Source organism: Notechis scutatus, chromosome 4, assembly GCF_049901735.1.
Source record: "Notechis scutatus isolate UNSWTSFEM ecotype Mainland chromosome 4, rNotScu1.2, whole genome shotgun sequence".
Lineage (NCBI taxonomy): Eukaryota > Metazoa > Chordata > Lepidosauria > Squamata > Elapidae > Notechis > Notechis scutatus.
Window position 1 is genome coordinate 98,445,442 of NC_142012.1, and position 24,747 is coordinate 98,470,188.

The window sequence follows — 24,747 nt, forward strand, 5'->3', positions numbered from 1 at the left end:
AAACCATTTTCCCCTGCACCATCATACATTGCTTTTACTCTCCTTTTGAGGATCTCATCCAAGTTTGTATAGCTGCAATTTTTGGCAATGGCACTTAGACTTATATACTGCTTCACAGTGCTTTACAGCTCTCCAAGCAGTTTACAGAGATAGCATATTGCCCCCAACAATCTGGGTCCTCATTTTACCGACCTCAGAAGGATGGAAGGCTGAGTCAACCTGGAGCCAGTTAGAATTGAACTGCTTGCAGTCGGCAGAATTAGCCTGTAATACAGCATTCTAACCTGCTGCCATGGCTCCTTTTATTGGTCTTCACCTCAACTTACACATTCATTCAAATGCAATTCATTCTTTCTATATGGCCAAACCATCTCAACATGCTGCTTTCACACTGGTTACTGGTCACTCATCTTGTATTCACCCTGCTTTCATTCAGCACCCATTCAAAACTGCTGTGGGTTTTTACCACTCATAATTACACTCTGCAGTATTTAGTAGCCTCTCATGGTGGCTAGCCATGGTTTACTTAAACTTTATGAATGTATGACCATTGGCTTTGTTCATGTCCTTAAGCCAGTAATGATGGTATAGTACCACAATTTACCTCAACTACTAAGCTAGAGGTAAACAAATGGTATCATCGTTTGGTGCAAAATATTGATCTAGTCAGTGTCAACAATTTTAACTGTTGGCCATCTGATTTGAGAAGATAAAGTTTTTTCATAGTTTATTTGTAATCTCTAACACTTATCTGAGAATTGGCAAGCATTTTTTTGTTAGCTGATGGAACATAACAATCTTCAGACAAATAAAGTATTCAGGCAGAACAAACCATTCTCTTATTTGAAATCTTAAAGGGAATTTAATACAAAATGTACATAAAAAGCCCTACAAATATACATAACTTTTCTTCCATTACCTAGCATGTAAAAATAATTGCATTTTCTTCTACTTCACTTCAACACCTTCCTTTATGTAACATTCCGCTTTGAACTTTGTAGTTCATTGTCGACTATTTTGAGTAAAACTGGTCTACTCTTCTTAATAAACTTTAAAATAAACCAGATCTGTTCCTTTTTTCATTCTACTTCCGCTGTTCCTTTCTAATGTCGTTGCTTTCCATACCTCTGTTCCCCAGCCCCCATTCTTTGGCTTTAACAGTTTACTCTGATAATAACAATTCAGCAAAAATTTTGTGTGACACCTAAAAATTAATTATGTTGGGGTTAAGTTGGGAGGAGAGAAGCTTGTGAAGCTGCTAATACATTCAGAAACGTGCTTGTCTTGTGTAAATGCTTTTGGCTGATTATCACTTCAGCAACCTTCTACAACTCTAGTATCAACAGGACGTTTTGAAAGATCACCAGAGAAACAACAGCCAAAGAAACGTCATCCAAGAAAAAGGGAATAATGGAATACAAGATATAAATAGGAATTAATTTAAAAAAAGGAAACCTTGAAACCAGTGGAATTGTAACATTCAAGCCATGCCTTTGAACCTTTTGTCCTCAGACTTATTCCAAAGGCAAAAACACGAGCTCGATGAGGCAAAGATGGCATCACGTATCCAGGAACTGTTCTTCACATTGTTCTTCACTCTGATAACGGTGCCATCTATAAAGAAGCAATCATTCCCTGAAGCTTTCAATCTGGTTCTGTTTTTCAGAACGTGTCTATGGGAGAATTCTTATAAGCATTCTCCTTCAGGTTGTTGAAGATTTCCTTGGTGCCATTTTGCCACTGTAGAACAAGATCCATCGGAGTTTTCCCTTCCTATGCAAAGACAGCCAAGAAAATGTGATTATGCTTCTTGGAATGTGATTTTTGCTATCGTTTAATTTCATTTTACTTGATCAATTTCTTGTAGGGCAAAATGTGGGAGAACTGTCATATGTCTGGTCACATTATTTGAATAAACATGTTCAAGAAGATAGATGTTTCTAGAATTCATGGTAATATGGAATTCAACAATGAACAAAGTATGTGCTTCCAGCATATATAGTAGTATGTGTTGTAGCCTTGCCATAAATTCTTATTCCATCTATCACACGTACTTCACCCAAAAAATACACAATAAATCTTTATGTATCTTTATTAGGCCTAACCAAAATACCACAAAAGGATATCTTCTGGTCCAAATGGCCAACCCAAATCCTACCAGTGGTATCCAACAAAAAAAATCTCTCATTGTTTTCTCATAAACCCGCCTACTTAATCTTTTTTAAAAACTATTTTGCTCAGTGACCTATATTTGCCCCAAAGAGCCAGACTCACTTGCATAAATGCTCAAATATAGAAAGGCAGAGAGACCAGAGATGGTATTCAGCAGGTTCTGACCAGTTCTGGAGAACCGGTAGTGGAAAGTTTGAGTAGTTTGGAGAACCGGCAAATACCACCTCTGACTAGCCCCACCCCCATCTATTCTCTGCCTCGTGAGTCCCAGCTGATCGGCTGGGTCTTCTTTTGTTGCCCTGCACAGGAGAACAGAGCTGGAAAGCAGGTTAGTGGGGTGGGGAGGGAATGGGGTTTTGCAGTAAACTTCCCTTGCCACACCCACCAAGCCATGCCACACCAACCAGCCACGCCCACAGAACCGGTAGTAAAAAAAATTGAATCCCACCACTGAGAGAGCCACTGAAATGTGGAAGAAAGGGACTTTTTTTTTACTTGTTTCATTTTACCCTGGCTCTCTTTGAAGTCCCAAAAAATAACTCAATCAATTCTATCAACATGTATCCGAAAAGTGGCATCCTCAACAAAGGTATATAAGAAATTAAACAGGAAGACTTCCTGCAGTGGTTCCAATTAGTTTTAGGATCAATGTCTATGAGATGTTTCTAGGTTTATAAATGAGTTTAAAGATCCAAAGTTCTGCTTTGGGTTGTATATTCTGTACAAAATCTGTAGCCCTAATGAAAGCCAATCAATAAGTAAATAGTGCAAAAGTCCCTGTTTATGAAGGAGGTGGAATGAGAAAGTACTTTAGAAAAGACATGGATATGCATGCTGCAGCTATTGGCACCTCCTTAAGGAAGTCAGGCCATTTTTAAAGTTTTTATGGTAGTGGATTCCCCAGAAAAATACACATCTGAAGAGATGGCAGGAGTGTAGTATGGTGAACCTATTGCAACCTATCTGTGCTTCTCCAAATATTCTATAGAGATTCTCAGTCGTCCAGGTCATGGTTATCCCAAAGGTGTTTTTTCTTTTAGCTATACAATTTGGGATGGACGCCCTTTCAATGGTGTGGGAGTAGGAATGGATTTCCAAAGGGGGGAAAAAAATGAAGACTACAGGAACTAGGAGCACTACTCAGGTGACTCAAAGTGTTTCAAGGACCCAAAAGGATGCAAGGAATATAAATCCTTTCAGGGATAGGCTTCTGAGGGTTCACAGGGGTTCAGGAGAGCCTCCTGTGCAGTTTGGAGAATCCCAAATCCCACTCCTGGCTGGCCCTGCCCATCCCTCCCCTCCCAGGAGTCCCAAGGCAGCCAGTTTTGGATGCAGGTAGGAGTAGGGTTCGTAAGGAGGCTCAGAGAGGGTGAAAAGGGGCCTCCTGGAAGTTCGGGAAGGCCGGAAATGGGCCCATTTCCGGCTTCCAGAGAGCCTCCGGAGCCCAGAGAGGCCGTTTTCACCCTACTGTAGGCTTAACGAAAGCCTCTGGAGCCCAGGGAGGGGAAATGGGCCCATTTCCGGCTTCCAGAGAGCCTCTGGAGCCCAGAGAGGCCATTTTCGCCCTACTGTAGGCTTAACAAAAGCCTCTGGAGCCTGGGGGGGGAAATGGGCTCATTTCCGGCTCCCAGAGAGCCTCTGGAGCCCAGAGAGGCCATTTTCGCCCAACTGTAGGTGCAGGAGGCTGTCTAGGCCAGGAGTTCCCCAACCACCGGGCCCCGGACCGGGACCGTCCGTGGAACATTTTCTACCGGGCCGCCGGTTTGCTTGCGCCGCCATCTTGTTTTGATGAGAAAGTGCTTCCGGTGAGCTTTTCCGGTTGGAAAGCGGCATTTGGGTCCTGAAGGAATCCTCGCGCCTTAGTTTCATTGAAGGGGAGGGGCGGCTTGAACAAAACTAAGGCGTGAGGATTCTTTCAGCACCCAAGGCAAGGCGAGCTGAGCGACTGTTCCGAAGCCGTCCCAAAGCCCATCGACAAAGGTACAAAGGAGGAGTTGAAGGTGGCGGGGAGAAGCGGGGACGGCTGGCTGGCTGGTCACTCGGCTCGTCTTGCCATGCGTGCTGATGCCGGTACTGGGCCGCGGATCATTTTTGATGCCGGTACCGGGCCGTGGCACAAAAAAGGTTGGGGGCCACTGGTCTAGGCCATGCCCACCATGGCCACACCCACCCAGCATCCAGGCAGAGAACCCTTTGCTTTGTTTTGAAGCCCACCCCTGAATTTTTCCATTCCCCACTTTCCTGTCAGAGCTGAAGAAGCTTCTTGGATGAGAAGTGAAATGTCTTCAAGAAAGTCCAGTTGCTTCCAGAAAAAAGCACCTTTGGGTTCTTCAAATATGTTTCTCCAGGGAATGAACCATGAAGAGGGCTGCTCTTTTCAGGAGGCGCCAACAGAAGAAGCAAACATCCACATCCCTTCGGAAGCCTTTTCAGCTTCGAAGCCAAATAGCTTCATAAGGGTTAGGAAAGGGGTTTCTTTGCAGCCCAGATCTGGCATGGTTTTCCCAAATCGTGCCATCATGCCCTTGTAACAATCTATCCAAGGCTTCCCTCCAAAAATATAGGTAGTCCCCGACTTTAGTAACCAAAGTTACAATAGCATTGAAAAAAGTGACTTATGAGCATTTTTCACACTTATGACCATTGCAGCATCCCCCCCATAGTCACATGATCAAAATTTCAGACGCCTGGCAACTGGCTCATACTTATGACGGTTGCAGTGTCCCGGGGTCATGTGATCATCTTTCGGGACTTACTGACAAGTAAAGTCTATGGGGAAGCCGGGTTCGCTTAACGACCGTGTTATTAATTTCACAGCTTAATTTCATTTAACAACTGTGGCCAGAAAAGTCGTAAAATGGGGCAAAACTCACTTAACAACTGTCTCGCTTAGCAACAGAAATTTTGGGCTCAATTGTGGTCGTACATCGAGGACTAACTGAATTCCATCTTTAAAATAGCCCATTTTAAGTTCTGTCTTTTCTGAATATAACATTAGAATCATTTGGGGGGGAATCAACCGAAAAATATATTTCAAAACAGTAGAAATATGGTTTTTTTGGGGGAATGGAGAAGTCTTGTAATAAATTCATTTTGCAGTTTGGTAAAGGTTCCCCTCACACCAGTGGTGGGATTCAAATTATTTTTACTAACGTGGCTTTGTGTGCGTGGCAGGGGAAGGATACTATAAACTCCCCAGCCAGAGGCGGTATTTTTGAGTTCCCCAAACTACTCAAAATATCCACTACCGGTTCTCCAGAACTGGTCAGAACCTGCTGAATGCCACCTCTACCTCACACGTACGTGCTAGTTGTTTCCGGCTCTAGGGAGCGGTGCTCATCTCCATTACAAAACCGAAAGCAAGCACTGTCCAAAGACATCTTCGTGATCATGTGGCTGGCATGACTAAATGCCGAAAGCACACGGAACGCTGTTCCCTTCCCACCAAAGGGGTCCCTATTTTCCTACTTGTATTTTTTTTACATGCTTTCAAATTGCTAGGTTGGCAGAAGTTGGGACAAGTAACGGGAGCTCACTCCGTTACACAGAGCTAGGGATTCGAACCGCTGAACTGCCGACCTTTCTGATCAACAAGCTCAGCGTCTTACCCCCTGAGCCACCGCGTCCCCTTGCAGTTTGTTAGTAAGGAGTATAATTTGCAATTTGTGGGCTTGATCCTTCATATTTAAAATAGATGCAGTAAAATCCATAAGACTAAACGGAATCACAGTTACTATAAATAAAATGGATTTCCATGCATCTATATTGTCTGATTTCAACTCAGCCCTTCTACATGACTTCAGTTTCACAACAGTGGGAGAGGGACTGCAAATGGAGTAACTTACAATGTTCTTTACATTCAGGTTAGCCCCATAGAGAATCAGGAGTCGAATCATTTTATATCGATTTAATCTCACTGCATCATGCATTGGAGCATCACCTTCCTAGGAGAAGGGAGAAAAATGGATTAAGACAGTCTTGGAAGCTGACTGTCATGCACAATATTGACAATGCTCAACAAAGGATATTAACATGTTGCAAGCAAAATCTGTTATCTCGTCTAAGTGAAGAGAAGGACCAGGGGTGACATGATAGCAGCGTTCCAATATTTGAGGGGCTGTCACAGAGACGAAGGGGTCAAACTATTTTCTAAAGCACCTGTAGGCCAGACAAGGAATAATGGATGGAAACTGACCAAGGAGAGATTCGACCTAGAAATAAGAAGAAATTTCCTGACACTGAGAACAGTCCACCAATGGAAAAGCTTGCCTTCAGAAGTTGTGGGTGCTTCATCATTGGAGGCCTTCAAGGAGAGACTGGACAGCAGGGGTGTCAAACTTATGTCGTCACATGATGTATCATGACTTTTTCCCCCTCCGCTAAACCGGGCGTGGGTGTGGCCAGCATGTGACACATCTGGTCCACGGGTTGGAGTTTGACAGTTTGCTTGAGCAGGGAATTGGACCAGGTCACCTACAAGGTGCCTTCCCACTCTGTTATTCTAATTTTTTTTTTTTTTAAAGAGGGTTATGAAATCATGGCACTGAGTTGGAATGTCTGGATAGAAGGCATCCTAAACACTGTTGCTATCCTGATAGAAAAGAACACTGCCATTCCCTAAGTATCTAGAATTCCTCTAGGGAGGGAACAAGTATGCAGATATAGATATGCATCATTTACTTAGCCTGCCTCACTATGCTAAATGCTCAGTGTAAACTAATATCAGCTTCATAAATTATGAGTTATTCACTAATGGCGTGTAATCTAGACAAAGAGCGAAGGGAACGTTTTCTAAGTCTGAAAAACAAGTTGGTTCATAAGTTTAGTTCCTGTACTATTATGGGTGTGGGGGTGTGTGTGATATGGGCTTGGGCTTGGGTCAGGCTGCAGACAGAGATATGGGCAAAAATCTTCACTTTCAGACATTCAGTCCCTTATTCAACAGATTTAGTGACATGATAGTAGGTCCATTGCTTTACCATCACAATGACTTACAATCGCAATTCTGGCCTAAGTTATGGTTGTAAGTTTACCTGTACTAACAATGCACAGCCTTGGCATAAAATATAGAAAGCGGTTATGTCTGGTTGATGGTCACCTTTATTTATGGTACTCAGGGGACCGCTATTCAGTAGCACGAGAAGCCTCTCTCCCTCTCTATTTGAGTCATTTTGGTCCACTTTTACAAGCACAAAAAGCTGCCATTGCACCAGGTGTTCCATATTGCCTTCTGATGGGCATTCTAACCCCACCTACTCTATCCATTTCCAAGGAAGGAGATGATATACTTACTCTGTCTTTGGCATTCAGATCTGCTTCACATGCAATGAGATGTTCTCCACATTCATACTGGCCTGTCCTTACTGCCACATGCAAAGGACTGCTGAGCAACTAATGGAAAGGGGGGGAAAAGTTCAAAAAAGCATAACTGTAGACAATAAACATGGATGGAGAAAAGAATTTCATGCAAGCAGGTTCCAGATTCACATCTTCCGTAATTCAAATTTTGGGTACAATTATCATAAAATACCTTGTCTTTGGCATTTCGGTTTATCCCTTTGTTTAAGAGGAATTTCAGGACTTCTACATTTCCACCTCGACACGTCCAATGAATAGCCGTTGATTCGAGCTACATCAGAAGAAACAAAACAACAGACCAGGAGATTACAATAAGGTAGGAATAATGAAAGCATGGACCTGCTTTTAAAGTATTTAGGTTCTTGGCTGGTCCTTTCGATTGGAAAAACTTTTCAGGTTCCTAGACTAAATTAACTAAAGCCGAAAGATCTTTCAATAAAAGATCCAGATTTTTCTGGGTACAAACCAGCAAGTTAAGACAAAGGAGATGATCTAGGATCATGGTGGTTTCTAAATATAAACAATAATTCCTAGTGATCAAGACTTGATTAAATTGTATTCATTTAGGAACATAAGCACAGATTTATTCCCGGTTACTCTTTCCTGTTTTGACCAATAGCTGCAGGTAGTCCTCAATTTATGACCACAATTGAGCCCAAAAGTTATGTTGCTGTGTGAGAAATTTGTGAAGTGTTAAATTTTGCCTTGTTTTTATGATTTTTCTCGCCGCATTTTCTTGTGAAGTGAATCACTGCTGTTGTTAAATTAGTAACCCGGTCGTTAAGTGAATCTGGCTTCCCCTCTGACTGGTCAGAAAGTTGCAAAAGGTGATCACATGACCCCAGATACACTGCAACCATCATAAGTGTGAGTCCATTGTCAAACATCCAAATGTAAATCATGTGACCAAAAGGGGTCCTGCAATGGTCATAAGTGTAAAAAATAATAATAAGCCACCTTGTCACTGCCTTCAAACGGTCACTAAGTGAACTATTATAAGTTGAGGACCATCTGTTTTAGGTCCTAGTGATCAAACCAAATGCCTTTCTCCATCTAGTTCTCTATATAAAATATACATTTTATTATTAAAGCTGCAGCCCGCCTTCGGTGCTCACTGGATATGTTCAACTCCTCTTGGATTAATTTAGTCACATAGGCAGTACGACAGAAAGCCCTGCCACTTGACCAGAAGAACATAACTTGGCACGGAGGCTGAGAAAGTCATGTGTGTATCATTGGAGCAGAAGCATACCCTTAGAAGGCAACTTATCATGAAGTCCCTTTTATGAATTGTACAGTGCAGTAAACAACAGTCTCCTTCAGCAATTACATCTGACCAGAGGCATGCAGGAATAACAGGGAGTGAAGCCTTATCTGCTGGCCCCACTCCAAACAACTCATGCCCCTATTATCCTGCTCACTTCTTCATGTCAACTGGGAAGTCAACCTGAGAGGAGGGCTTGTTGTCTACATCAAAAGTTTGCTTGATGTGATGGAGAATATGAATGAAGCAGATTCCTGGTGTGGCTTCATTCATAGTCAAGTTAATTTTAAAGACACCTCCTCCACCACCACCGAATGAAACACAAGGAGACCAGGCATGTATGATATGAGGTGGACGTGTTAATTCTGTCTCTTCTCTTGTGTTAGCATACTCCTATTAAAATGATAATGGATAGGCAAATGACTTCTCTTTCTCATAATTCTTTCAGATGTTTTGCATGCTTGTGAAGAACAAGGGTAAGTTTCTGCTTACCATATCTTGGAATTCAAGTTGAGCCCCAGCTGCTACTAACTTTTCCACAATTTCCAGATGTCCTTGTGAGCATGCCCTGTGCAAGGCTGTACGCCTGTACTGTCAATTGGAAGACAAATAGCACAATCAATAATAAACAACTGCCTTTCTTTAATTTTTAAAGCATTATTTCCCCCTCCCTCTTTCTCCTGGTGATTTTTCTAATCTATAGCTCTCAGATTTCCTGGTGGTCATATCAGTACTAGCAGAAGTAATATTGTTTAGCTCTATGGATCAGCCTGATATTAACTAAGTATTGCCATCTAGATTGTGTATATGTAAGACACCAGCCAGAGCATAGAACAACTCAAAGAAGAAATATGTCATGCTCTTGGTGGAGACTGACTCTGAGGAACAGCCGACAGGGAGTGGAAGTGTGGCTCCAGAGGTTGTGGAGGAGGCTGGAGAAGGGCAGAGGCCAGCTCAGCAGTCAGAGGAGGACCCAGGCCCATCCCCTATCCATCCTAGGGCACGCAGGGAGAAGAGGATAAGGGAGAGACGTGGTCTCCTCGGGAGGAGAGGGCCGTGATCCTCTTCATGGGCTGCAGGTGTGACAACTGAATAAGAGTTTGGACCTGCGTACTGGCAAATGCTGGAAACAAAGTGTGTAAATATCTCTAGTTTATAGTTCCTCTCTGAGTTTGGCGCCCTTCCCAGTGTGTGTTATCTGTGGACATCCTCCAGCCCTTATCTTGCCTGGTTTGTGTTGCTTTTTTCCTTCTTCGTGTAACTGTATGGGAGTTTTTTTGTCTTCTGTCAAAGATATTCGGAGCTTGGAAGCAAAGTGAAGGAATAAAAGGGGCTTCCCCTGTTTTCTGTGACTGTGTTTGTTTTGTATCCCACCCTGGGTCATCACAAAATACAACATTGGAAGATGTGGAAAGATTTGGCCCATATAATCATCAACAGGGGAAGGGGATGAGAGAGAAGGAGAGGAAGAGGCGAAGGAGGGGAGGAGAGGGAGAGAGAAAGGAAATAAAAAATATTAAGTATTGGATGTAACTGTCTATGGAGATAATTGCTAAGGTGCTTTTTCAAGAGGCAGCTGGACTTTCTTTGTTTTTCCTTGAAGGCGTTTCACTTCTCATCTAAGAAGCTTCTTCGGTTCTGACTGAAGGTTGAGGAATGGAAAGATTTTCAGTCATCTGGTCATTGGCACTTTTTCTGAGGTTACTTGAAGGTTTACCTGGGCCCTCAGGGTCACCTGAATAGTGCAGATGGGAACTGCTGAACTGCTACTGGGTGTGTAACGCTTAAGTCAGACTTTTGTTTTTCCACAGTGTTGGTGGAAGAAAGACTGGATTACACTCTAAGAAAACAGACACTCTAAAACTATTTTGAAAGTTGTTGCCTCCCCTCCCAGAAAAACCTGGAAACTGGATGTAGAAAGCTTAGGGTGTTTCACAGGCAACAATTCATTGAGCTACAGCTTCTAGTATCCTTTAAGGGGTGTGGGGGAACTGTTCAATTAGGATCAAATATATAGTACAGAAATCAGTCAAAGCCAACGTACCTCATCACAAGCATCTGGGTCTCCTTTGTCTGCTAAATACTTTTCAATCACTGGCATTTTGTTCTCCAAGGCAGCTTTTAAAAACGTGGGAACATCCACAGGTCCTGTCTGATATAGACAAGAAAGAACTCATCATTATTGGGAGATGCCAATAAATGCAGAACAGAAAGAAATTAAAATACTTTGTCGCTTGAACGTACTATAACTTCCTGCTTGGGCTCCTTCTCCACTGGAGCCTTGACCTTCTTCACTTTTTTCCTTTTCTTAAGAGTGATGATTTTTTCAAGGTCTTCCAAATTGTCAAGCTTTGTTCTTGCCTCTAGTTTCTTTTTCTTGAGCTGGACAAAAGGAATGAACAGGACAGTAAGATGGTTTGTATGTGACTGTCCCGAAATAAATATAGCAGAGGTGGGTATTCAGCAGGTTCTGACCAGTTCTGGAGAACCAGTAGCGGAAAGTTTGAGTCATTCAGAGAACCGGCAAATACAACCTCTGACTGGCCCCGCCCCCATCTATTCTCTGCCTCCCGAGTCCCAGTTGATAGGCTGGGTCTTCTTTGGTTGCCCTGCACAGGAGAACGGAGCTGGGAAGCAGGTTAGCGGGGTGGGGGGGGAATGGGGATTTTGCAGTATCCTTCCCCTGCCACGCCCACCAGCCACGCCTATCAAGCCACCAAGCCACGCCCACAGAACGGGTAGTAAAATCTTTTGAATTCCACCGTTGAAATATAGTATTAACATGTGACTCTCAAAGAATCTCAAGCATTACCAACCATGCTAAAAAGAGGAAAATCTTCATCCCCAGATCTGTAGCTTTTTACTGTCCCTATCTCTCCCACACCTCACCGATGCTTCAGGGCAGTGTGTACAGCAGTTGAGTCTCATAGTGTTCAATGAGCACATTTCTCTAAAACAGAGGTCTCCAAACTTGGCAACTTTAAGACTTGTGGACTTCAACTCCCAGAATTCTCCAGCCAGCAATTTTGGAGACCCCTTCTCTAAAGAAATCCCATGATTGCATAAGTTTTAATAGTGTCTTGACAGGTGACATTACTGAGTTTTTGATTTGTTTCTTAAGCTCAGTAGTCATGTGCTAAGCTGTCCTGCTGATGTGCAGGAGTACAGAAGCCTGGCACCCTGACAAATCAGCCATCAATAAACACATAGACATTAACAACATATCTAGACTATGCAAAAGAGACAATCAACCATCCCAAAAGAGAACCAAAAAAAAAAAAAAAGACTCCAGCATCTCTCTATCAGTAATCAGCACCGGATCAGCATAGATTAACTCCAAGGTTAACATCAGACCAACACTCAAGTAAAAAATGTCCCAATCAAGAAACTGCCAAAGACTACTTCATAACATGGGAACTATTCTGTAAATGGTTAAATGACAGATATTGAGGTTAGAGGAGTGGAACTAGGTGAAATATGGTTTATAAGAGAAAGAAAAATAGATGAGTAGATATTTCTGACAGTTATATAATGGAAGATAATATAGTTTATAATATGATTGATGTTATCGTATTTGTTTATATATTACTGCATATTTGTTTATATATGATCATAATGAAGATGATGATGTTTGTATGTTTGTATGTGAACACCTTGGACATCTAGAGAGGACATTGCTCAACATAGAAAAGAAATGTATGATATTAAATAATAAAAAAATATTTCAACAAGAAACTGCCAAAGAGTAAACAGCCCAACCAAAGAATCTCTAAGACCGCCTCCACCCACATAGACAGGCAAGTTAACTGACAGCAAACAGCACTTCTTACTACAGGTAGCACTGATGATGTTACCTAGTTAGGGTAATGAAACATCTGCAAGAAAACAAGCAAGCTCAGAGAGCACCAAGAAAAGTGCAGATTTTTATAGTTATGTTATCAGTAGGCGTGCAGAGAAAATAGCCTTGAGAAGTAGAAAACAGCTATGGGCATTGTTTCTGCAAGTCCCTTTCTTCCTGAGATCTCAGTAAAGAAAATGTTGGACAAGTGGTATTGTACAATAATTATATTTGTAATTTTGAATAGTGCATCCGTACTGCTAATAATTGTATCACTAAATACATTAGGAGGTTTTGAATGCTTGATTGCAGGGGTAAACTCACTGTATCAAAGGTTGTGATAAGATTTGAGGGAATCTAAAAGGAGAGTGGAGAGTCAGTATGATTTATTGGTTAAAGGTGTTAGGCTATAAGGTGAGAGAGACTCGTGTGGACTAATCCTGCCTTAGGCACAAAGCCAGCGGAGCAGTCCTTCTCTCTCAGCCATAAGAAGAAAGCAATGCTGCTGAGAAAATTGCATGGACTTGTCCATGGATTTGTCCATGTTGTCATGAGGAGAGAGAGAGAGAGAAGAGAGAAGAGAGAAGAGAGAAGAGAGAGAGAGGGGGAGGGAGGGAAGGAGGGAGGGAAAGGGAGGGAGGGAGATATATTCTGGTAAAGATGCATTTTGAAATTAGTTGGTCAAGAATCACTTCCAAAAGACAAGATGCAAAGGGGTTATTGTGCAATAACTATTATACATTGTGGAATAGGTTGTCACTTGATGTCACACTCATTAACACCTTGTGAAAAGTCACTTGAGCTGCTACCTTGTAAGAAAGATGTGTCAGCTTGTATTTAAGGCAGAGGCAACATACTCCTAAATGGTTCTCAAGTAACTCATAAATGCATCATGTAACAGATTGTTGCCACTTACTCATCCGCAGATCTTACCTTTGAAGGACTAGCGGGAGAATTTCAGGAGCATGTTCTAGCAAATGTCTAGCTCATTTGGCTGAACCAATACATTTCTCAATTTGTTCTGCTGTCACTATTAATATGTAATATGACACATAAAGTCCTTCATGGCACAAGGCCTGGTTACTTCAAGGATAACCTGTTTCTGAAAAAGTTTGCCTACTTGAGGAAATCTCTCTGGGTCTTCTCATCTAAACAGTGTCATCTAACTAGAATGGAACAACTCACTGCAGCCAACTCATTGCGGCCAACTCATCACAGCCAACCCACCACAGCCATCTTGCAGCAGCCAATTCACCACAGTCACCTCAACACGGGACAACTCGCCATGGCCAACTCACAGCGGGACAACATGCCAGGGGACAATTTAACCATCCAACTTAATTATTTAAAATAAATAAACATTATTTTAACTTTTTCCATTCACATTTTGTTTTGCACCTTCTTTGGCATCCTTTCTTTCTTGATTCTATTCCATCATTTCTTTGATATTAGTGTAACTCTTGTCCAGCAGTGAGTTGGGCGTGGCGAGTTGTCTCATAACAAGTTGGCTGCAGCAAGTTGACCATGGTAAGTTGGCCTGGTGAGTTGGTCACAGCGAATTGTCATAGATCCTCATCTAGCAGCACCTAAAAGCCTACTTGATTGCCATGCCTGCCCCAAGGAAGAGCATTCCCCCTGAGATTTACATGGCTCCCACTCTTCCTGCCTTTTAGAAGGATCTGGAGATCTAGTCCAGCACGTTAATCAGAAATGAGGTCAGAAGATTTTGTGTCCATTTAATTTGTTTCCAACTGTTCAGGGCTGTTTAAAATTCCTGGACCTCTAACACAAAGGAGTTTTACTATCTTTTAATGTCCTTTTTGAGTTGCTATTTGTTGTTTTTAATTGTATGTGCCATCCTATGTTGCATGTTAATTGGGTGTCTATGTAAATTGATTTCATACTATAAATAACTAAACAACACGAAAGCTGCATGTGTGATTCTTGCACATTCTCAGAGGGACAGTAGAATAACCTGTACAAAAATCCTGATCAGTTTTTCTCTTCTAATGATGCTTTTGGATCTAACCAGGGGGGCATATCAGACCCTTTCCCATGGGTTCAAACATTATTGATTATGATTCCCATTATGGTCATTAACATTAAATCAACAGCAATATCAGTTACATCAGTGGGATAGGTTTTTTTTCCAACAAATTTTTCTGTTTAAGTTCTAGCGTGATGATTTGCTACTAAGAGCTCTAGGTTCTCTCTACCTCACCATCCTGCAGATGTGTGGGGATGTAGACTTCTTGAGCTCCATTCTCTTGAGACTTGTGGAATGTTTTGACCCAACATGTCTAGAAGAAGCTAGTTTGAGGAAGATTGCCCTACTGTGACTTGATTTGTTTGTTTGTTTTGTCTAAAGATAACCGGACAATCATTTGCTATATGCCAAGAGCAGAACTACAAGCATTTGAGTTTTCTAATCTGATATTCCTTTTTAAAGGTAAGTAGATGAGAAAGCAGATGACATCTATATCATCTGAGAAATTTGTTTGAATGATACTCATATGAACCAGTATCGTGTAGATTCTATGGTCAATCTTGTCTAATGCTCCATGAGTAGCAAACATTGTCCAGATTTTCAAAATAAAATTTCCTCACCTTTGTCCACCAGCTAGAATTTCCTTGAAAGAGAAATTGTGTTACATCATGGGTGCAAAGATTAGGCACTCCCCAGATTCTTAATAGCTCATCCTTTTAATTTCTTTCAAGTCTCAACTTCCTGCTTTTCTCATTATAATTAGGCTTGACTGAACAATTTTTTCCTGATCCTCAGCCTAGTAGTCCTACCAGACTATGCAGGCTTGTTCTAATACAATCATAGTAGAGAACAACAGTAAATCAAAACATTGGTGATATATTCCCAGAAGACACATTAAAAACTCATTATTTTACCTCAGCTTGCAGCTCCTTCTCTTCTTGGTAAGTCAGAGTGCGCTGTGTTACTGAGGGATCAATGACCGTCTTCAGGTCTTCTTGTTTCTCTAATCTTACTGTAGCTTCATATTCTCCATCTTTGAAGTCCTCCGGAAGGAAATCCCCTGTTTCTCTACCTTCTGTCTTTTTGCCTGTCATCTATCAAAGAAAACATGTGCCTTAAGATTAGAGTTCCAAAAGGTTGTCCCTGACAAACCAAGACAAAAAAAACAACAACAACCAGATTGTTGCAGAAAGAACTTGTTGATGACAACAAAAATAAAAAAGTGAAATCAATGTCCCAAGGTCATCATGACAGACAGAGACTTGAGGAAAATGGTAAGTGAACTGATAAGAAACCATGAGCTGTACAGTATTGCAGAGAGCAACAGTATGTTTGCGATTAGGCCATTGTGGTTTTTCTTTGAAGGAGTTTCACTTCTGATCCAAGAAGCTTCTTCATGCCACAGTTGTTAAGTGAATTACTGCAGGGGCTAAGTACTCTGACTGGGTGGTGGGAACCTGAAGAAGCTTCTTGGATGAGAAGCGAAATGCCTTCAAAGAAAAACAGAAAGTCCACTTGCCTCTTGAAAAAAGCACCTTTCAGACAACCATGACCTGGATGACTGAGAATCCCCAAAGAAAAACCTGAAGGAAAAGTAGGTGATATTGAGGCTTGGAAAGAGCCAGAGTGAAAAGAGGAAAAGAAAGCAAGGGGACTATCATTATTCCTTAAGAAGAGTGAGCTCAGTTCTGTTGGGAGGTAGGACAAAATAGCACTAGTTATCAAGAGACTAAGTGGTTTGACAAAAACTGTTAAGTTTTGCAGCAATCTGAGAGACAAAGTCAACGGATATAGTGAAATAGAGAAGACCAGAAGAAATCCACCCTGTAGTTCTCCCTCACCCACAAAGGAAAGGGCTGGAGACAGGACAGTAGACTGACTAAGGAAACTGTAGACTGATTGCTACTGTGGACCGTGCATGTATTGAGTTGCAACATCTGACACTCACATTAGGACTTTTGCCATCATAGCAGCCGTGTGACCTGAGACAACAAAAGCCCAGAAGCACTGAAGGATGTCAGGGAAGAGTTTTATATATTAATATGAATTAGCCATACAATTGCTTAGCTGTGAGCAGCTGGTCATCAACTAATACCAGGAATACTACAGGTTGTCCTTGTCTTATGAACAGAGTTGAGCCCAACATTTCTGTTGCCAAGTGAGATGTTTGTTGAGTTTTGCCCCATTTTACAACCGTTCATGCCACAGTTGTTAAGCAAATCACTGCAGGGGCTAAGTAAGTGAATCCGGCCTCCCCATGGACTTTGCTTGAAAGAAAATTGCAAAAGGAGATCACGTGATTCCAGGACACTGCGGCTGTCATAAATATGAGCCAGTTGGCAAGTGTCTGAATTTTGATCACGTGACATGGGGAATACTGCAATGGTCATAATTGTGAAAAACTGTGATAAGTCACTTTTTCCAGTGCCGTTGTAACTTCAGATGGTCACTAGATGAACTGTCGTAAGTCAGGAACTACCTGTATTGTAAGATGAATTTTTACTAATCTTTACCAATATTGACAAATGTATAATACAAAGAAGGAATGATGAGTATTCCCCTTATTTGTTCCACCTGTCACCTCCAGCAACTGTAATTACTAGAGGAAAAAAACAGTTGAATAAGTGTGTGTGAATAAGATCATAAGTCACTTTTTTCAGCCCTGTTGTAACTTCAAACAAGTCACCGAACAAAGTGTTGTAAGTTGAGGGTTACCTGTAGTTGCCTGCAACCAAGCAATAGTTGCCCTAATGATCTGATTACTAGCCACTTCTAACTAAGCACTGGCCTCAGAACAAACAGACAGAAAAGGGAATGAGCTTGAATTAGATTTAACATGTAGAGGGATGGCAATACGTTGAAAGATTTGGATGCTAGTGAGCTCAGATACAGAAATCTCTTACACTGAAGGATGCGTGCCCTTAGTGCATTCAATTCAATTTAAAATCAAGTCTGCAACAGTTCGCAGTATGGAGCAGCTAAAGTTAGAGGTTGCCACAGATCACTGAAATCACTGAAACAACTCAGTGTGACTTCTATAAATTCCAATGCTTCCAGTGGGTTTTAGTCACGACTATGTTTAGCTGGATGAATAGAAATGGTGGACAATCCATCCAAGAATGCAATAGGGCATTAAAAAAAAAATACCCTACTCCCTTGTTCCTCCCCGTAGACTGACAGACTCCTATGCCATCTGCTTTTGAAATCCTTTCTGGCTTAGAAAAAGCTTAAAGAGACTTGGGGTACTGCTATTGAGAAATAGAAAAATATCCTGGGTTACACAAAATTTGCCGTGTTGACCTTAAGTTCGTTCACACCAGCTTTATTTGCGAGTTGCTAACAAACTATATATGCATTGAAAGTATAGAAGTCCATATTTTATGAAAGAGATTTCATAAAATCTCTTTCTGATCAAACCATGGTAGTCCATGAAAAAGACCCACTACAGTCCATCCAATTAAATTCAATAATAATACATTCAGGAAATTACACAAGGCTTACCCATATACTTTCACTTTTTATTTTCTAGACCGAATAAACAACAATCCAGATTGTCATACCCATATTCGATGACAAATTAAGCTCAGAGTGGTACAAGCTAAAGGGTTTGCTTATTTGCCAGTATAAAAATGTTGTGCTATAATTACAGCTAAAGTGTTTGAGATAAGCAACTATTTCAGAAACACTTCTATTTTCTTTCCATTCCTTCACTGTCATTTGCGGCCATTAATAACACTGTCATAAACAGCAGAGGTGACTAGAGGCCTATTAAAGCTAGGTCATTTAAGTCCTGTTTTAATTCTTGATTATGTTGTCTGGAATGGGAGTTGGAGCCAGGCTTGTGTGCCTGGCATAGTATAAGCGTAGCTGAGAATACTTTGAATCACAAGGGATGTTTTAATAACTGTGAACCCATCACAGTCCTACTGGTTTTGTTGTATTTTCTTGTGAACTATCTTGAAAGTCTCAATATGGCAAAAGATGGCATACAATAAATTTTGTTGACACTTAAATAAGACCAAGCTTTAAAAAAAAATAGTTTGCAAGCTAAACTACAGTACAGTATATTGCTACATAAACGACTATTATTAAATGTATACCATGTACTTATACGAAAGAGAGATCATTTTTTCAGAAACAATTTCAGCAATAAATAACCCTTTCTCTATTGGCTTTCAGAATTTTACACACATCATCATTTCATTCATCATCATCATCATCTTGAAACATAGGAGAATGTCATTATTGTCACAAAAGTTGCTAGTGATAAAAACGATGGGACATCAGCTCAGCTAAAGCCATATTCATCTGTGAAACAAAATTCAAAATTCAAATTTTCTCTCTTTGTTCTGTTTGCTCAAAAGGACCACACCCATTCCCCAAGGACATTTTCATTCCCTTAGGTACCACTTTCAATCAAAAGAAGCGATCTGGTCTTAGAGATAACGATTCCTTTGTCACGATGTCCACCCCACATGCTATTGAATTGGAAGTGATGTCCACCTTTAACAAAAATTATCACACAAGGTAGTTTGATACTTACCAGATCTTCTACCAGTAGCATCATCATCATGGCTGTTGGTTGATCAAAAGCAGATGGTACAGTGGAGTATTCCTCTCAAGAAAGATGCCTTTACCGTCCAAGGCAACTTGACTGAGACATGCCAAGCTCTGTTAGTTTATATATCTTTGCAAAAACAACTTCTGCGTGAGATAATCTTCCAACCTGGGAATCCAAACAGTTCAGCAATAGGTGTTTTCACATTCCAGGCATATTAACTAGACAGATCTAGTGTCGAGGATAGGAATTGGAAGGGGGTGTGTGGGTTGAGGGAGGGTGAGGGGAAGAGGAAAAGTCCTGCGGTGTAACGGCCCCAAATATCTGAATCAGTATGAAATACAAGAGCTTCATTCCATTGGCAGTGACTACATAGCTCAGCAATGCTATCCATGCTGGCTGTCCGGTGTCCATTAAGGCAGCTGTCTGCAGATACCTCCCTTATCATAATTGGCTCCCACATGAGCAACAGACACCAGGAGGAGGAAAAAAAGAAAGACAAGGCAGCCCTCGTTTTGTGGATAAACAAAGAAGTAGGTCAACTGATGGAAAAATAATTATTTTGGTGATAGTATGTCCTACTAAGGTTTATAAATAGTTCTGTAGGGAAATATATTCTTTCCCCTGCCCCCATCCCCCCCAGTCTCTCTCTCTCTTTCTCTCTCTCTCACAAACACACACACACACACACACACACACACACTTATCATGATGTCACTTGTCTATATTTGTCAAGAAGAATTTTCTGAGGGGATTATGAAGCCAGAGTGATGTCTCTGGTGCTAAAAGGACTGGGTGACATGTTAAGTTACCATCAAGATAAGAATGCAAAACGCTCGCCTGCTTTTCATTTTCTCTGGAATCTGTCACTGCTTATAAACAGGGATTAGGAGTTCTGATTTCAAGGGGCAGGAAGGTGAAACTGCAATTTAGTGGAGGTAAAGACTTCCAACGAAATTGGAAAAGACAGTAATTTTTTTTAAACAAAAAGCTAGCTCTTGTCCGAGGTATTATGCCTTTTAATGAGGAATTTATGGTGGGCGTTGGAATTTTGGCCCTAAGAAAATATAAAAGATGCAGCAAATCGATAATATCCTGATCTGATTAATTAGTCCTTACTAAAAGCCATTTCAAAGGTTTGTGTACTGGATTCTGAAACCATATTCCATCTCCAAGTGCCCTAGGCAATGTGTAGCTTAAAAAAAAACTCCTACCCTTAAAAAAAAATCAAAGTATAAAATATAGATCTAATAAGCTACAGTAAAGAGAAAGAAATATCCTATCAAAATCAATAGTTGTATTAGCAGTAGGAATTTCAAATGAGTATCATCTGTATTTAGGTCCAATTTTACTCCACTACTATGTAACATTGCTATATAAAATATTCTACTGATGGCCATTTCCTTGTCTGTATTCTCAGGAGGAAATAAATTGAAATAGGGAGGGAGTCAGAAGATATGCTTGAAGGAGGAGCAGAGTCAAGGGCAAAAGGAGGAAATGGCACTTTATCCTTCAGAAAAATATTGGAGGACATTCCGTGGCAGAGAAACAGATGCTGGGCTAATATTACACAGGGTTAGTTAGAACATGGACATGGGCATGGCCTTAACAGAACTCACCAGCAAGGGTGAAGTCTTTTTATGGATTTACTAATTTGTAACAGAGGCACAATATCAAGAAATAATGTTGATAAGTGAATAAAGGGAATTACTAAAGCTTTACAATTAGTCCTCAATATAACATTAAGAAAAGATTAATTAAACATTAACAAGGTGCAGTGCATTAAGTTAGTTTATGGTATAAAAAAGAATATAAAACTTTGAGCTTATGCCAAAATCTCTAATCTTTACTGTATTGTTAGAGGAGGAGGAGGAAGAGGAGGAAGAAGAGGAAGAAGAAGAAATATAAAATGTTCATGTAGTTTGTGCACACATCTTCCATTTCTCTGTGTGAAGTTGAATAATATTTCTTGAATCATAATCTTTTTTTTTTCTTAAATGTGACAACTGCATATCATTTGTCATAAAAAAGCAGGAAATATGAAAAGCTCCTTAGCCTGGCCTTTCCTGTATTGCATTGTCTGCACTGATTGATAGTTGTTCTCAGATTTTCAGACCAAGGGATGAAATCTGCAATGGAATGTTTGTCAACTGTGTAGATGACATAAGCAAGTTGAGATTGTTAATGCTTTAGAAAGTAGAAACAAAATTCAAGAATATTTGATAAGTTAAGGAAATGAGCTGAATGTTCCTTGATTTAAAGACATGCAAACAAATGAAGAGATATAGGTTAGTAATAATACTTCTGAAATCAATTTTAAATTGTAATTGATTGAAAAATCAATACATGATCAATCATTCTTTTAGGTTCAACCAATAGAAATAGTAACACTGGTTTCCAAATCAAATAAATAACTGTATCCATAGTACACTGGTTAAACCCCACTTCAAATATAGTGATCTGCCCTAAACATCAGATTTAAGGGCCAGGGAAAGTAAATATGGCCCATTAAAGGCATTGAGGATGGCTAGGGACTGGAAACTGAAGTCCTTTGAAGTCAAAACGAAGAGGTTCAATATGTTTTGCCTTGAGAAAAGATGGCTGGGGTCAGGGAAAGAGTATTTATTTTTATTTATTTGATTTGTCAATTGCTTACAAGATGATAAGTATAAGTATATACATAGTTATGAATACATGAAATGGGTACATATAAGAAAAATAAAAGAAACAATAGGACAGTGACGGTAGGCACGTTGGTGCGCTTATGCACCAAACAAGACCTACAGACCTCTTAGGAAAGGGGTGAGGTCAATAGTAGACAGTCTAAGGTTAAAGTTTTTGCGGTTTGGGGAAGAAACTACAGAGTCAGGTAGAGTATTCCATTTACTTGCTTATTTGACTCATATGTCTGCCTAGCTTATGAAAGCATGGTTCAGTACCTAATAGAGTGTTACATGGAAGAAGACCATGATTTGTTTCAGAGGACAAGATATGGAATAACATATTTTGAAAGTTTGGTAATAATATGAGCAATTCGATAAGAGAACCAATTTCCCAGGAAGGACGGCAGGTTTCCTCCTGGAAATGTTTAAGTAGAAGGTGGATGATCATTTTTGGAAGATACTTTAATTTGGATTCCTGTAATGGTCAGAAGGCTGGCCATAATGGCTTCTTTTTGATACTATGATTCTTATCTTACTTCAGTTATTTGTGAGATAGAAATTTTAAAAAGCAATCAATACAATCCACTTTAATTTGTTATACCTTCTAGCTCAGGGGTGTCAAACTCAAGGCTCGTGGGCCAGACCCAGTGCTTAAAACTGGCCTGTGGGACAGGCCTGGAAATAGCAAAGGACTAGCCTGCGGTGCCTCTGGCAGCCAAAACAGGGCGTGGGGGGCACGCATACCCTCCTATCCCATTTTTGGTCTGGGTGGCCTCCTGCAGCACTCTGCCAGCCAAAATGGGCCTTGGGGGCTGTATGAGTCTCGGCACCCCGTTTTGGCCAGGAAAGTGCTGCTGGAAGCCGTCCAGGTAAAAATGGGGCACGGGGGCATGTGTGGCTCCCTCGCGCCCCATTTTGGCTGGCAGAGTACTATAAGAGGCCTTTCAGGCTGAAAACAGGGTGTGGGGGGCACACACAACCCCTCCATGCCCCATTTCGGCTGGTTGGAGGCATCCATCCCATCTCCCCACCCTGGCTGGCCCGCAGAGAAGTACAATGCTGATCCGGCCAGTGGTGGGATTCATTTTTTTTTTTTTTACTACCGGTTCTGTGGGTGTGGCTTGCTGGGAGTGGCAGGGGAAGGATACTGCAAAATCTCAATTCCCTCCCCACCCCACTAACCTGCTTTTCAGCTCCGTTCTCTTGTGCGGGGCAACAAAAGAAGTCCCAGCTGATCAGCTGGGACTTGGAAGGCAGAGATTAGATGGGGACGGGACCAGTCAGAGGTGGCATTTGCCGGTTCTCTGAACTACTCAATATTTCCGCTACCGGTTCTCCAGAACTGGTCAGAACCTGCTGAATACCACCTCTGGATCCAGCCCTTGAAGGAATCCAGTTTGATACCAGAGGTGGTATTCAGAAGGTTCTGATCAGTTCTGGAGAACCGGTAGTGGAAATTTTGAGTAGTTCGGAGAACCGGCAAATCCCACCTCTGACTGGCCCCGCCCCCATCTATTCTCTGCCTTCCGAGTCCCAGCTGATCAGCTGAGTCTTCTTTTGTTGCCCTGCACAGGAGAATGGAGCTGGAAAGCAGGTTAGTGGGGTGAGAAGGGAATGGAGATTTTGCAGTATCCTTTCCTTGCCACACCACACCAAGCCATGCCATGCCCACCAAGCTACGCCCACCGAACCGGTAGTAAAAAAAAACGAATCCCACCACTGTTCTAGCCAAATGCTGAACAATGTCCAAGGGATAACTAAAATTCATTGAATGACAATGAAAGTATTCATTCAAGAAAAACAACTTTGGCCTGCTCAAAAGTGGCCTTCAAACGTAGCCATCTCCTACTGAAATCAGTCCCCTGATCAGTCATTCAAGGATGCCTTCCTTTCCTTACAACGTACCTGTCCTCACTCCCACCAACATATATGTAGATTTGTGTGCATGCGTAAGTGTGTATTCATATCCTACTAGTATGTTGGAGGCAGTGCAGAATGACCCTTGGAATTCCATTAAAATTTCATAGACTCCATAATAGTTTAAACCAGGGGTGTCCAACCTTGGCAACTTTAAGACTTGTGGACTTCAACTCCCAGAATTCCTCAGCCAGCTTTGCTGGCTGAGGAATTCTGGGAGTTGAAGTCCACAAGTCTTAAAGTTGCCAAGGTTGGACACCCCTGGTTTAAATGTTCTCCATTGATTGTATCATTGATTACTCTATTAAGTAAACTTCCTGCCAGTCCTTTTCAGAAATCTTTGTCAACTTGCAGTTCTCAAAACATTTTCAAAAGGCTGATTAGTAAGTTCTTTTTTTCCTTCTGCATCAACAGTAACTGTTTGCTGATCCTCAAAAGATTCAGACAACCACATTTCCCTTAAGTTCACAGAACCCAGAAATACTAATCTATTATATGTTCAATCATCAGAATGAATATATTGCTGGATTTCTTTTTATAGACATTCAGCTAGGAAGGAAGATTATGGGAGTATTTGTTTTGTTTCTGTCTCTTTCTCTTCATAATTATTTTGTTGTGGTTAATTTGGAAATCCACTATGTTTACTATATCACATTGGCTTTAATTCAAGACAACTTAATATGTATAACTTCAGAATTTAAAAAAAAAAAGAGGCAAAAATGTATGTTTGTAAAGTATTTTTATGTTTCCCGTATGAAAAACCCATTACCAAAGCACCTTTCATATACCAAAAGACTAAAACATTTACAAAACTAACATACTACAAATGTTGAAACAATTCCAAATTTTTGTAATCACTCACAGTCCTAACAAAAAAACTGTAATGTAGATTAGAATAGTAAACTATTCCAGAAAAGGCTTTGGGAAAGTTTGTTTAACGGTAGGAGTTTGTTTAAATGTACATTATATTTTGTTATTCAATTAGTCAGC

At 41.0% G+C, this 24,747-nt stretch overlaps 1 protein-coding gene across 1 annotated transcript; it reads right to left on the reverse strand.

The window, feature by feature from the left end:
* Nucleotides 1-842: 842 nt before the first annotated feature.
* Nucleotides 843-19,612, reverse strand: ANKRD1 (ankyrin repeat domain 1). The gene is made up of 9 exons (XM_026670788.2): nucleotides 19,163-19,612; nucleotides 15,534-15,713; nucleotides 11,039-11,176; nucleotides 10,839-10,946; nucleotides 9,287-9,385; nucleotides 7,703-7,801; nucleotides 7,465-7,563; nucleotides 6,018-6,116; nucleotides 843-1,773 (listed from the first exon to the last, which is right to left on the reverse strand). The coding sequence occupies exons 1-9, from the start codon at nucleotides 19,190-19,192 to the stop codon at nucleotides 1,663-1,665; spliced, it is 963 nt and encodes a 320-aa protein (XP_026526573.1). The 5' UTR covers nucleotides 19,193-19,612; the 3' UTR covers nucleotides 843-1,662.
* Between the last annotated feature and the right edge of the window lie 5,135 nt (nucleotides 19,613-24,747).